The sequence below is a fragment of the Anomaloglossus baeobatrachus genome, chromosome 6 (genome assembly GCF_048569485.1).
Source record: "Anomaloglossus baeobatrachus isolate aAnoBae1 chromosome 6, aAnoBae1.hap1, whole genome shotgun sequence".
Lineage (NCBI taxonomy): Eukaryota > Metazoa > Chordata > Amphibia > Anura > Aromobatidae > Anomaloglossus > Anomaloglossus baeobatrachus.
The window spans coordinates 400,583,501-400,599,609 of record NC_134358.1 but is presented as its reverse complement, the minus strand read 5'-3'; the positions used below and the strand labels follow the sequence as shown (position 1 = coordinate 400,599,609).

General features: G+C 38.5%; 1 protein-coding gene across 3 annotated transcripts in view; it reads right to left on the bottom strand.

The window, feature by feature from the left end:
* ELMO1 (engulfment and cell motility 1) overlaps positions 1 to 16,109 on the bottom strand; it is a 512,012-nt gene that overhangs the window by 32,281 nt on the left and 463,622 nt on the right. For all 3 annotated transcript variants that reach the window (XM_075315126.1, XM_075315127.1, XM_075315128.1), the window contains one exon: positions 2,308 to 2,415. In XM_075315126.1, coding sequence (XP_075171241.1) covers positions 2,308 to 2,415 — 108 coding nt within the window. The remainder of the gene's footprint in view (positions 1 to 2,307; positions 2,416 to 16,109) is intronic.

Genomic DNA, 16,109 nt, shown 5'->3' with positions numbered 1-16,109 from the left:
GCGGTCACATGACCGCTCTGAGCCGGGGGAGAGGGGCTGACAGCAGGGCAGGTAAGTGGTCTCTATCTACTTACCTGCCCCAATGTAGCCCAATAGGGAAATAAAAAAAAAATGTCAAAGAAGCCGGATAACCCCTTTAAGTATTTTTCATTGCCTAAAGACTGGGGTCACATGAGCACATGATTCTCATCCAGAAAAGCAGGATGAATTTTCTTACTTGTCATTCGTGTACTGTCTATGTGCAATCAGTTTATTTCACTCAGCAGCTATAAATCTTTTACAGGACTATTTACAGTTTCCCATCTTACAGAACTGTAATGTATTCATATAAATCGGATGTTATACTGATAGTCTATATATCATGTTAGTTTTTTTCCTTGCACTGTATCGATTTCCGCATCAAACTGCAGCATGCTACGATTTTTTTCTCATGCCAAATACAGCTGAGAAAAAACCCCCACACAGCTGCACTATTTCATTGAATAACACGGAACGGAGTAGAAAAAAAAATATTTGTTATCTACATAATAGTGACCTTGATATTGAACGTCGTAAAAAAAAACAACAAAAAAACCCAATGTAAGTACATTTATGCCTAATATTTGTGGACAAAAATCTTCTAGCATAAGAATTAATTTTTGTAAATGGTTAAATTGTTTGTCCACCGAACAAAGTACATTTTAATTATTAGATCTTGGAAAAATATTAATTTCCACAATTGGATGATACATAAAATGTTACTGAGCTGAGATAATCTTATATATGTGCCCTTGCTATGTACTGTGTAATGACAGTGTCTGACCGTACAGGCACATGGTCTGATCATACCACTGCTCCTGATGGGCTGGCCATGAACTGGAGCACTTCTGTACTGTTTAATGGCCGTGTCTGACCGTACAGGGACATGGCCAGCACATACCACAGCTCCTGATGTGCCAACCATGAACTGGAGCTGCTCTGTTCTCTAGTGGCCGTGTCTGACCATAAAAGGACATGGCCGGCACATTCCACAGCTCCTTATGGTCCCACCATGAACTGGTGCAGCTCTGCACTATGTAATGGCTGTGCTTGACTGTACAGGGACATGGCCGGCACATTCCACAACTCTTCATGGGCCGGCCATGAACTGGAGCAGCTCTGTACTGAGTGATGGCTGTGTTTCACAATACAGTGACATGGCCAGCACATCCCACAGCTCCTGATGGGCCCACCATGAACTTAAGCTGTTCTGTACTGTCTATTGGCTGTGTCTGACCGTACAGTGACATGGCCATGCCCCAGAGGTCCTGATGGGCACACCATGAACTTGAGCTGTTCTGTACTGTCTATTGGCTGTGTCTGACCGTAAAGTGACATGGCCATGCCCCAGAGGTCCTGATGGGCCCACCATGAACCGGAGCAGTTCTATTTGGTCAGACATGGCCACATAGCACATAGCAGGGGCACATATATTAGATCTCACACTGGAACATTTCATATAACATCCAATTGTGTAAATTATTATTATTCCAAGCTGTAACTGGAAAGAGTGATACATTTAAACTACAGAAGGAGTACCTTCTGCTTTAAACTATTCCACAGAAAACTGCAAATGCCACCTTTCATCAACATATTAAAGCTCTTTTCCTATTTATTTATTTTGGTACGCACCGACGAGCTTTCTCAGGAACAATTAAATGAGGGCAGTGTTGCAGAAAATAGCAACAGCAATCCATTAGGTTAGGAAATATTATGTCCACGTTTATAGTCACGTCACTTCTCTCCCTTCCTTTTTGTAGGATGAACATAGTAGTGTTGGTTTAGTTACAGTAACCCCAACCTCTGAGATTATTCAGAATTTCTGCTATAGACTGCTGGAGGATGTGCTGTGGAGGACAAACATCTTGCTTTATCTACATCTACCGAGGCTGACGTGTTAAACTGATGGGATGCGTCCCATTAATAAATGGATGACTGATTAGCTACTAAACACGCATGTAACCACCAATTACTCCTAGTCCAGGTGGATTATTAACTTCAGAATCAAAGCACCGCAGCTCATTAATGCATTAAATGTGCACTAAATATTGTAACGCCTAAATTACATTGGTCATTTTACATATAGTCGGTTATATAATAAGTAGGACTAAAAGAGAATGATCACTTATCAAGTTAAACCAAGAGAAGAAGGGCATCAGACTAAAAAAAAAAAAAAATAATTACTATCAGCTCAGATACGTTAACCCCAAAATAAGCAAAACATACAATTAGTTATAGATTAGAGCAATAACCCGATGTATAATAAGAATCAATATGAAGGGGACTTACATTTGTCCTGCAAATTGTCATGGGGGACCTCTCCTTGAGGACTCTCCTCTAGGTCTCCATAGTGTAATACTTTATGATTGGGTGACAGACGACAATACCAAAACTTATCTGCAAAATAGACAATAATGGAATTCAATACGCTAATCATAATCATTGCATAACTGGAACATATTCTGAAAAAAACACATCACAGTAAATACTATTTGTTAGGTCCCCTTCACATGTCCATGTTTCCGGTACGTGTGGCATCTGGGGTTTTTTTTTCCCCACATTTGGCGCACATACCCATTGCAACCTATGGTGATCTTCACAAGGATCATGTGTCTATATGAACCACAAGGAGAGTAGCCCAGATGACAAGGGACAATACAATCTATGGGCCAGTTTTTCACATATGTGTTTTATATGCACGTGTGAAGTGGACCTTACAAAGATTAGCGTGCATTCCAGCTTCTGGGACAAATCCTGACAGATGACAATGCTAATCAGTGTTTGGAGATGATCACACTTTGGCTATGTTTATAGTTGAGGTTTAGCTGCATTTTTTATGAGTTTTATGCAAATTAAACGCTGCTTTTTACAGTACAAACAAAAGCTATGAGATTACAGAAATCTCACGCACACACTTGGATTTTCTCTTGGAGAATGTTTAGATCCAATTCTTTATTCATGACAGTGGTCTTAGGTAAAACTGTGAATTGACCCACTCCTCTGAATAAAAAGCTTGCACACTTGCTTTACTGTTGGCATAACAAAGGATTCAGGATAGAGCTCATCTTTTCTTTTCAAAACATGTGGCCACAACTGTACATAATTAAATGGAGTGTCCTGGGAGAATAAATGCCAATGTATCTATATAAATTATATGGTTCACCTACAGAATTGAAGCAGTGCTTTCCATCTGATACCCGGAATAGAATAGTGCATGCTGCGATTTGTTTTATCTCATGGTTACTCTGTCAGTGAACTATCCGATTTCTACTAGGACAGCACATGTCCAGATAATACACTGCTTTGGACGAGCCCTAAGGGTGTGTGCACACATCTTTTAGACTTTGGCGCACCACCTGAGTTATAGAAGTAGAAGATGCTTCAGAAAACACCTGCGCTGCAGAATGGTCAGGTCACTGTATTTAACGGTTTCATCACTTTCGAAGTCTAGAATAGTTAAAAGAAGACTCAAAAAGACTGAACAGAAGGGGGTGAGCTGCGGCTTCCCTGTGCACCTGACGCGCGTTTCACATCTATAATTCTTCATCCAGGAGCTCACCCCCTTCTGGACCCTGTTGTAGGTAACCATGGACTATATCTACCTTCCTTGGACTTTTCCTACATGATTATTATGGCTATGTGTGATACATGCATACATATATATATATATATATATAAATATTAACGTGCAGTATTTTTTTAGACACTTGTGTCTTTTGTGAATTTTTATATTATGTGAATAGGATACATTTTGAACACACTGGTGCCCTTTCTGACTTAAGTGATATGTATATTCAGCTTTTGACACATTTGTCTGTGGCATTAATGAGTCCTACATTCCTTGGCTATATATATATTTTTTTTTTGAGAAAAACATTTTGTACATAGTATTTTGTCATTGGTTTATTGTACATTTGCCATATTTATTGAGGGTGCCTGTTAGGTGTTCCCAATTATTACCATCCGCCCCTTGGAGTGTTCCATCAGTAACATTTATGTATAATTGTTTTTATTCTAATAAAGGTTCATATCATATGTTTTTGCATATTCCTTTGGTTGTAATTATTCCATAAGGGAGAAAAAAAAGAAACAACTGCCAACCACTTCTTCGGTTTGCTTATCTCCCTGCATAACAAAAGGTCAATATACAAACAAATTATGAGCTAAATAACAGGAGCAAATAGCCCCATGCATTTATAGTGCACTCCCTCCACAGTAGAAAAGAATTTAATGAATATTCCCAATCAACACAAAAACTTATACTAAAGGCCCATTTACTCTACTCAATCCCATCAGTTAAATGCCCTCATTTAATGGCCTTTTTAGGCAGGCTGACCAAAATTCTTTGCGCACTGAACCATCATTGATTCAACTGTTCTGTGCACATAGAATAAGATGATTATCGGCAGAGGACGATTTACTACCAAAAACGATGATTTTAATACCAAAATAAGCGATCCATTCTCCTGATGAAAGAGCGCTTTGTAGGGCCCGATAATTGGTGAACTGTTCGAGATTATCGGCTTATCTAAATGGTCCTTTATGGCTGGACAACAAAATTAGATCAACTATGAAGCTAATTTCCAAAACTTGTCAAGTATGTTGTCAATTAACCTGACACTGAAGCTGGGGAATTCATTGAGCAGTAGCTGCTACGTCCTCTACTGTGAGCAGTGCTGCGAGTGCCTAGTGCCCTCTGTGGCCGATGAGCAGTCTACAAAGCTGTTTATCTGCTCAAGAGTACACCAAAGTCTAGGGTGATGACAATCTCACCCAAGTTCGGACAATTAGCCTTGATAGATTTAGAAACTGAAGTGGTATAGAAATTATACACATAAACACATCCAAGGCTATCCATCTGATTTACGGGAAGTGAATAAAGTCCTGCAGCTTCTCTCCAAAATTTGCTCATATCGCTCTCAGGACATTGCGACCAGTTCCCGAAGCTATTAAGATCAGGCTTAACCACCATGATTTGTTGAATCTTTACTCAAGAGTCAGGGACTCAGTAACCCATTACGGTTTTGTTTCTCTTGGTACAGTTTCTGCTAGGAGACTAATGCCTCTTAGTTAGTGTTCAGGGAATACGTCTGCACTGTTTTTGTGTCAGACAGGGCATAACGAGGATAAATACATGTTCTTGTGTTCTCAGTTGGGGAATTTTATAGTTATGGCTGTTTTCTTCTGTGTTTTTAATTGAGTGGTGTGGTGCACTGCCTCCATCCATCCTACCAGATAGTCTTTTGGAATAGCCATGTATATAGTGCCACATGATGGCATCTCCTAATGTTCTAAGCTGGAATGCTAGAGAGCTCAACATTAAATTCAAGAGAGCCATAGTAATGGATTTTGTAAGAAAAAAAACAAGCACTGAATATCTCTTGTCTGCGAGAGATGTAGAAGACGAAAAGAGAGGGCAATCAGCCCACCAGTCCATCAAGTGTTTGAATAGATAATGCAGCCAAGGGTGCACGGAGGTTCCTGAGCCGGGGCACAGATGAAGTATTCAAGAGGAGAAGAAAAAAAATCTAGCTCCTGCAGTAATAGTATATAATGTCATTCCAGACTTCTTATATTAAAAACATTTTTTATTCTAGTAAAAAAACCTAAGAATGGCTGGCCTACACGTTTCGAGCAGTTTGCTTTTACTCAATTAGCAGTCTGGAATGCCATTATACACTATTACTGCGGGAGCTGGCTTTTTTTTCTTCTACTGGTGATGTACCTGATTGGTTAGAAAATCTGCATTCTTAGGCTGCGTTCACATCTCCTCATCTGTTAGATCGAATTCTGCAGAGATCAGTTGAGAAAAAGTTTATTGTTTATTTAACAACTTTTTTGTTCCTTAGTAAATAACTGATGTCTGCCGAATTAATTTTTTTTTTCAACATTGGAGTCTATAAAAAACAAATAATTTGGCGGATTACTTATTTAGTCATCCATTTTTCTTGCATGTAGAAAATGAGCAAAAGGAGGTAAGCTACAATTCACTGATCAATATAAAATTACATTTTATTATACAATAATCCCAACCACAGAGTCGAGAAGTACATTAAGACCAATTAAAAACACGCAATGGTGTGCAAATAAACATACTGATCCAAAATCAGGTATCAGTAAATTAGCACAAGCCTAAAAGAGTTACTGCAAAATAATGTCACTCAACCCATCAGGGGACCAAATATATATAAAGATGTAATAGTATATATAGTCCTATACAATAACCATGTATTGCCAGAACACTAAAAAAGAAGAGTCGACATACAGTGCCTTACAAAAGTATTCGGCCCGCTTGAATTTTTTAACCTTTTCCCACATTTGAGGCGTCAAAAATAGATAAAAATTTTAATGTTATGGTGAAGAATCAACAACAAGTGGGACACAATTGTGAAGGTGAACAATATTTATTGCTTATTTTAAATGTTTGTAAAAAATAATAAACTAAAAACCGGGGCGTGAAATATTATTTGGCCCCTTTAAGTTAATACTTTGTAGCGCCACCTTTTGCTGCGATTACAGCTGCAAGTCGCTTGGGGTATGTCTCTACCAGTTTTGCACATTAAGAGACTGAAATTCTTGCCCATTCTTCCTTTGCAAACAGCTCGAGCTGAGTGAGGTTGGATGGAAAGTATTTGTGAACAGCAGTTTTCAGCTCTTTCCACAGATTGATTGGATTCAGGTCTGGACTGTGACTTGGCCATTCTAACACCTGGATACATTTATTTGTGAACCATTCCATTGTAGATTTTGCTTTATGTTTGGGATCATTGTCGTGTTGAAAGACAAATCTCCGTCCCAGTCTCAGGTCTTTTGCAGACTCCAATAGGTTTTCTTCAAGAATGGTCCTATATTTGGCTCCATCCATCTTCCCAACAATTTTAACCATCTTCCCTGTCCCTGCTGAAGCAAAGCAGGTCCAAACCATGATGCTGCCACCACCATGTTTGACAGTGGGGATGGTGTGTTCAGGGTGATGAGCTGTGTTGCTTTTACGCCAAACCTATCGTTTGGCATTATACCCAAAAACTTCGATTTTGGTTTCATCTGACTAGAGCACCTTCTTACACATGTTTGGGGTGTCTCCCAGGAGGGCTTGTGGCAAACTTTAAATTACACTTTTTATGGATATCTTTGAGAAATGGCTTTCTTCTTGCCACTCTTCGATAAAGGCCAGATTTGTGCAGTGTACGACTGATTTTTGTCCTATGAACAGACTCTCCCGCCTCAGCTGTAGATCTCTGCAGTTCATCCAGAGTGATTATGGGCCTCTTGGCTGCATCTCTGATCAGTCTTCTCCTTGTTTGACATAACATTTTTGAGGGACTGTCGGACCTTGGTAGATTTGCAGTGGTATGATACTCCTTCAATATCACTCCTGATCACTTGCACAGTGCTTCTTGGGATGTTTAAAGTTTTGAAAATCTTTTTGCAACCAAATACGGCTTTAAACTTTTCCACAACAGTATCATGGACCTGCCTGTTGTGTTCCTTGGTCTTCTTGAAGCTATCTGCGCTTTAAACAGAACACTGAGACTATCACAGAGCAGGTGCATTTATACAAAGACTTGATTACACACAGGTGGCTTATATTTGTCATCATCAATCATTTAGGACAACATTTGATCATTCAGAGATCCTCAATGAACTTCTGGAGTGAGTTTTCTGCACTGAAAGTAAAGGGGCCGAATAATATTGCATGCCCCAATTTTCAGTTTATTCTTTTTTTAAAAAAAGTTTAAAATAAGCAATACATTTCGTTCAACTTCACAATTGTGCCCCACTTGTTGTTGATTCTTCACCATAACATTAAAATATTTATCTTTATGTTTAAAGCCTGAAATGTGGGAAAAGGTTGAAAAAATTCAAGGGGGCTGAATACTTTCACAAGGTAATGTGTATATGTGTGTATATATATAGACAAAAAATGGTTATGGTTGGAGTAGTAGAGGGATAGAGGAGTGACATTTGTAACAGATCCATTGTTTTCTTACAGAATCCATTACAAATGGAAGATAAATAGCAATTAGTTAACAAATTTGTTCTCCCTAGACCCCAATGTTAAAAAAAACGGATCAGGCAGAAATCACTTTGCCAATAGATCTCTGCAGGATCCGTTCTAATGAATGATTACAAGACATGTGAACTCAAAAGAGAAAACCCTCTAAAACAATTACTTTATTAATTCAAGTTTAAAATTCAATATTATACGACAGACTATTAAAATATAGTTCTATTCAGACCAAGGTCAGGTGAATAGGGTGCAAAAGACACACATCTACTGTATAGGTAGTGGGGTATCATTTATGTGGTCCGTTTTCAACAGCGTGATAACCACTACTGAAGAGTCATAGGGAATAAGGAAGGAGAAAGCGAGGGACAGCCTAACGCTAACAATGCCCTGCCTGTCACCTACCTACCAGCGGAGATGCACCATCATTTTTTGGCTGCCCCCCTCTGGCCTCCTTTATGCCTATACGCCTGTATGTTAGCAATGAAGCGCACTCTATTAGTGTGCTTACACAATAAAGCCACATCTGGCTTGGCGGGTCTGTCTTTGGGAGGAGGTATTTACGCTATTCTCCCTAATGGACGAGTGTGGGGTGCCTGTGCATTTGATACAGCTCGATGCAATGTGATTTTTTTTCTCAGGACATCGGCATGAGAAAAAACGCTGGTTACCACTGCCCCATAGTATAACACTGAAGTGAGTGGTACCTGACAAAACATCAGATAGCAGTGATCAGGTTATACGCTATTACAGTAATGCAATACCAGAGTTCCGAGTTCCCATATTCATTGTTAGCATTTTAGAGTACAGCTGTATGTTTTTTGTAGTTATATTGTTCATTTCCCTTTATAGCTTGAGCCTAACTGCCCAGACATGTAGGTTTTTAACTCAGATAGAGGCATTTGAGTTAGTTTCCCGGTATATTGAGAGACACCTTGCCATTGGTTAACAGGCTCATATGCATTGGCCAATGCATCAGCTAAATATCTCTTTTCTTCAAGTACTCCTATAGCAGTAGTGCAATACCAGAGTTCCCTTATTAATTGTTAGCATTTTAGAGTGCAGCAGTATGTATTTTTTAGTAGGGGGAAAAGGCACAGTTCTCAATATACAGATCTGTGACTGAACCTGCGCCGGCGCCTCCCTTATGACTGACTGACTGAATGACGCTTCCAGGAGGAATAAAGTTAATTTTCTCCTGGCAGTGGGGTTTGAAGAGCAGGCACTGGGCAAGTTCCAAATGCTATTAACCTACAAATTCACTCCATATATGCAGTCCTAGAAGTCCCAGAAATTTCGAACTCCACAGAGTTCCAATGGTAGAAATGTTAAATGACCCCTCTCTGGGACTTCTAGTGTTAATAGCATTGTTTATGTGACAGGTTCCCTTTAAGGATGTGAAATATATGCCATATATTTGCATGTATGTAAATAATGTTTTGGTCTCTGAGAATCAACATTCAAATAATGTGACAAAGGTTGGACTACACCATATAAATTACAGGGGCCTAGCCACGCTAGAGAGATTGACAACTTGACAGTAAAATAATATTTTGGCAATGAAAACCATAAATTAAACTATTTTAATTACAGAGCCCAAAACAAGCCGGTAAACACTGTGTTTACGATAATTGCACTTGATGCCAGCCTTAAGTATATGCAAAACTGAATTATTTACATAATGATTTGTTTGAATTTGTTATATTTCTGATTTCTTGTGCAGAATAGTATTTCAGATATCAATGCTGATGAGAAAAGCCACAATAGACAAATATCTGAAATGAGATATGTAAGGTCTAAACAGACTGGTATTACCTTATCCTACGTGAGCGCTATCTATTAGATCTGTCTCTTTCCTTCCACTAATGCCTACAGACTCAAGAATATTCCTTCAAAAAGTCACATTTACGGACAGGTGCCGTCAAGAGAAGAATTCTGCTTGACAGGTAAATACTACTTCATATTCACATTGAGGTATTACCATCAGGTTATGGCAATACTACATTTATTTCTTGAATAAGAAATATGGCATACATAAAATACATTCTAGAAGACTGGCAGATATGCATTTCTAGGCTATAACTATATCAAACAATTGACATTTCTTCATGGCACTGTGCATGAAAGTCATGGCACTTCAATTACATAGGTCTGCAAGGGTAAAATTGTTTGAAAAGTAAGAGGTCATTTTTATATACCGTATATTTTGGATTATAAGATGCACTTTTCCTCCCAAAAATTTGGGAGGAAAGTGATGGGTGCGTCTTATAATCTGAATGCAGCTTACTGAGGGTGGTGGAGGCTGGCGGAATGATGCTGCAGTGCCTGTGTGACATCTGCAGCGGCTGGTGCTGAGGCAGCTGTGTGGGGTCTGAGGCAGCAGTGCAGGGTCTGCGGTAGCTGATGCTGGGGTGGCTGGGGTGGCGCTGTGGGCGGTAAGGACTTTAATGACACCAGGAGTCAGCGCATGCACAGATGGAGACCTCGGCTCAAGATCTCATCTGTGCACGCGCCGCCTCCGGCCCACTGATCTCCCAGCCGTGGACTTAAAGAAAATGGAGCCCGAAGGTAGAGCTTGAGCAGATAAGATTTCGGCTTGCCATTGAGCGAAGATCTCAATTTCTTTGAAGCCATCACCACCTGCAGCCGCCGTAGCCCCAGCACAGCTGCCTCAGCACAGCTACCCCAGCAACACCAAAACTGCTCCAGCTGCCGTCACAGCTCCAGCACAGCCGATAGTTTTTGGGACAGCATCTGGGACACCCACCGCCCCTGTCTCCTGTGACCCCGCTCCACCAAAACCGCCGCCCCCTCCTGTAAGACACCACCAGATTTTGAAATGGACCCCATTTTTTTCACCCTTTTTTGCTCTGAATTTGGGGTGCATCTTATATCCATCCGTTGTGTCTTATAAAACGAAGAAAAAAAACAAAAAAAAATGGTACTTAATATGTAAGAGGTGATTTCGATATACTTTCAATAGCTGACCTCAGTAAAAATATCGAAAACAATTTCATCATGTACAGTTTTTTCACAACGACTTACTCCATAGGCATTTTCTTGCACAATACTTCAACCCCTTTGTGTGACCTTTGATGGATGATTTTGGTGTCATTAGATTGGTTAGAAATTAATGGAAACTGTGCTAAGATTGTGGGCAGAGAAGATTTTCTTAATCCAGCTTCCAAAAAGTGTGGTGGTGTCCATAGAATATCTTTCATTTTACATCAGTATTATAGGAACTGAAAGCTGCACTGTGATGGGTTACTATGGGTAGTAAAGGCAGATTTTCTTTTAGAGTTCATAAGAGTGTGGTGCTGTGCTTACCACGATTCCTTTCAATATTTAGTGGTTGTGGTGCATTAAGTTTTTGTTTCTAACAATGTGATCAAAATGGCTACAAGGGAGTGTCGTAATTCACCTGAGAACTTTTGCTAAATTTAGTTGTTTTGTAGTGAAGAAACAATGAAGAAACATTATGGACTTTGTTAGAAAAGTGTATTATGTTTACCTGGGTGTAAAATGAGGTGATTAGGATAAGTCGTGGGCTCCACATGTAGTGTGTTCTGTTTGTGGAGAAGAACTACGGTAGTGGTTTAAAGGGAAGAAAGAGAGCTTTGTTTTGGTGTGCTTATGATCTGGAGGGAAACGCAAAATCATAGTGATGACTGCTACTTTTGTACGAGCAACGTGGAGGGATTCAACCTTATAAATAAGAAGGAAATTATATATCGGACCTCCCATCATTGATTTGCCCTGTGTCTCTCGGACTAGGAATAATTATCCCTTCTCCTCCGGAGAAACTTGAAGATACACCAGCTTCAGAAGATTCAGAGCAGGATTCTGATGAAGACTTTCATACTGGTCTCAATGAGCCACAAACTTTTTACACAGCTCACATTAAATTATTTAGTCAGAGACCTGGACTTTCCTAAAAATTCTGCAGAACTTTTAGGCTCTTTTGGAAACTGGGAAGATATAGTATATATAAGGCACCAAAAAAAACTGAAAGGTCTGCAATATTATGTAAAAAGCGTACGAGAGGCAAATAATTGTAAAAATGTGTATTTATTCAAAAATCTAAGGTGCATAGAAAAATATAAAACACTCAAAGTCCAAAACTGGACTAACGCAGTCTCCCCCAGTGAGATAAAATATATATTACAGTTACATAGGCCGGATCTACAAATTATTTGCCATAAAAAATAAAAATAAAATTAACTGAAATGGTTAGTAGACAAGAATAAGTACACCAAATACACTTTCAAGAACAAGATTAAAAGGGGACAGTAATATTTCACATTTAGTTTTCATATCCATATTTTATCATTTTTGGCATAATGTACACAGTGTCAAGGTCAGCTTATAGAGTACAGAACTAGATACACAGAGTACAAATAATTCCAGCCTCAAATACTTTTTTCCAATGGTGGATCATGATGATGAATGATTTATCTTGACAAGTGCCATGTGGCTTAGTATTAATGTGTGACCCACATATCAACTAAACACACCATTGCAGGGAATTTGTAATAGAAAATGGGATAAAAAAATGTCCAAGCACAAAAGTATCCCGCTATGTCAGTTCAGTATAATGTTTGCACAATAAACCCCTGGTGTTTGGATAAAAAAATGTGGAAAGATCACAATTCCACTAAACGGCATTGGATATCTGAATAATTAAAGTGAACCTGACATATGACACATGCAACACAATCTGTGGGCTGCATGTATCAGAGACTGGCGGTATGATCTCAGCCAGGTATGTTTCACTCTGTAACACTGCAGCATTTCAGAAAAAGCCAACATGCTTTTAATAGCCACCCGAGACTAAGCCATGCTGTAGACTAGTTGGACAGGCGGGTCCCTGATGGCTTCTCCTCGCCCACTGCTCTGGATTGACAGGTCTCTATTTAAGTGCGCATGTAGGTAGAGATTTGTCACTCCAGGGCAATAGGGGAGTAGAAGCTACCAAGGATCCGCCTGTACGACTAGTCTACAGAGCAGCTCGTTCCCCAGCGGCTAAAGTATGTTTGTCTCTGAAACGCATAATGTTGCCGATGGATTGAGCAGAATATATCAAATGTCAGGTTTTCTTTAAAATAAGACATAGTGCAAAATAAAAAAAATTGTTAAAAGACAATAGTCTATTGGTTATACTCACAAAGAATTAGTAAAAAGAGCTCATAGATAAAATCCAAACAATCAGACTAATGATCAGGGTTTGTCACAAGGTGGCTGACCTTTGGAGTTTATGTGCTTTTTTACTATTTCTTTGCGAGTATAACCAATACATTATTTTCTTTATTAATCTGTTGGTTTTATGTCCTCTCTTAATAGTTCCGATGTCTATTGCAGTTTTTGGATTTGTGATCTTCCCATGTTTTTGAACTATATGAACACCACTGGTTAATTGTGTGGACACAGAGGGATAACTTTGCGCTTGCACTTTATTTCATCGAATTCTCTCTTACAAATTCTCTAAGGTGGTCAGTTTATATCTGGAACTTTGACCCACATTGTAGGGCAGTATATTCTTTCTTTATATGCTTGCCATATATTATAGGATTCTGGACTCGCCCAATTTAAGCAGCAGCTAAGTTTTGCTTTTTCATATTGACGTGGCTTGGCTACACACACTAGTTTTATTGTGAAAAATTAAACACAATCACAAATATGCAGCCTCATGCTGACATGTACAGTTGAGCCGAAAAGTATTTGGACAGTGACATAATTTTCTACCTTTTTTCGCCAGTACAATGGCTTTAAAACAAAACGGTCAAGATGTGATTGAGGTGTAGACTTAAACTTATTGCTATTTTGCCACGATTTTGGAAAATTCCAGCAAAGCCCTCGCTGACGCTCCTAGGTACGATCACAGTTGATGTCTGCTGCCTTTCTTTTCAATGACACTTTCAGAATAGAAATACCTGTTTGTGGTTATTCAGAAAAAAGGAATTGAAAAAGAAACCTGAAAGCTATTAGCTGCAACCATGTCAAGAGTTCGCTAGAAAAATGGAATCTTACTACACATCAGAGGATGGCAGCAAATACAACGTCTGATGAAAAACATTCAAGCATATCAACGGGAAATCAGAAAAAATACATCTTGCGTTCTATATGACTAACAGAGAGTAATCATCTTGGGATACATTTCATGCTCCAGATAGCACCACACATGTATATTTAAAGCAGAGCGGAAAAAAAAAAAAAAAAAAAAAAAAGTATTCACAGGCTCTAATCTTAAGTGAATATAAAATTATGTGTTTCAATGTAAATAACGCTCTATGGATAAACTGAATAATGTCTCTGGTGTTCGAGAATCTTTTAAAAGATATATAGTCATGGCCAAAAGTGTTGGCAGCCTTGAAATTTTTCCAGAAAATGAAGTGTTTCTCCCAGAAAATCATTGCAATTATACATGTTTTGTTATATACATGTTTATTTCCTTTGTGTGTATTGGAACAACACAAAAAAACAGAGAAAAAAGGTAAATTGGACATAATGTCACAAAAAGTTAAAAATGAGCTGGACAAAATTCAGTTCAGACCCTCAACTTAATATTTGGTTGCACACCCTTTGGAATAACTGCAATCAATCTCTTACCAGAACCATCAACAAGCTTACCCAGAAGGATTTTTGTCTTACTCGTGAATATTTTTGCAAACTGCAGTCTAGCTTTTGTATGTCTCTATGTCAGCAGTGGGGTTCTCCTGGGTTTCCTGCCATAGCGTTTCATTTCATTCCAATTTTGACGGATAGTTCGCTCTGACACTGATGCACCCTGAGCCTGCAGGACAGGTTGAATTTCTTTGAATCTTGATTGGGGCTGCTTATCCACCATCCGGACTATCCTGCGTTCCAACCTTTTATCAATTTTTCTCTGCCGTCCATGTCCAGATAGATTGTGCCATGGGTTATAAACTTCTTGATTATGTTGCGCACCGTGGACAAAGGAACATCAAGTTCTCTGGAGATGAACTTGTAACCTTGAGATTGTTGATATTTTTCAACAATTTTTGTTCTTAATTCATCACATACTTTTCTTATTCTCTTTCTGTTTTCTATGGTTATTGTGAAAACCAGACACACAATGCAAAGATTGAGTCAACTTCTCCCCTTTTAATGTGGTTTCAGGCGTGATTTTCCTATTGTCCACACCTGTTACTTGCCACAGGTGAGTCTGAATGAGCATCACATGCTTGAAATAAAGTTGATTGCACATAATTTTGTAAAGATGCCAACAATTTTGGCCCATTTTTGGGGTTGTGTGTGAAAGTATGACCAAATTATGTCCAACTTGCTTTTTTCCAGTTTTTTTTATGGGTTATTCCAATACATGCAAAGGAAATAAACATGTATAACAAAACATGTGTAATTGCAATAATTTTCTGGGAGAAATACTTCATTTTCTGGTACAATTTCCAATTACCCTAATGAAACTGGTAAGTACTGCTCCCCCCAAAAAATTAATTGTACAAACAATTATGACTAACAACCTCCCACCACCCCTAAATATTTTTAAATATGGTTTATTTATTAAAAAATACTTATTTACCCTGCATGGTGACTGCTGTTAAAAATACAAATTTGTTCATCCTGCCTTACAAACAGTAAAACAAAAAGTGATTCAAAATTTGTGTGTATCCCAAAATGATACCAGTAAAAACGACTTCTCGTACATAAAAGCAAGACCTCATAAAACAAAAAAAAAAATAAAACCTTTTGACACTAAAAAAATACAAAGACATACACAAAACTCATGGCTCTCAAAATACGGCACATAAAACTATACAAAATTTTGTATCGCTATAATCATACTAACCTACTGGAAAAAGTTAACACATTATTTGTGCAGCACGGGTTAATTGCGTAAAATTTAAACTACAAAAAAACCAACCTCAGAATTGTTGTTTTGCTTATATTCCACCCCAAAACAGGTAATAAAAATGTGTTAATAAGTTACATGTACCCCCAAATGATTCCATTGACAAATACAACCTATCCTTAAAAATACAAGCCATCATATGACTATGATGAAAATATAAAAGGGCTATAGAACGCAACAATAATAAAAAAGGGG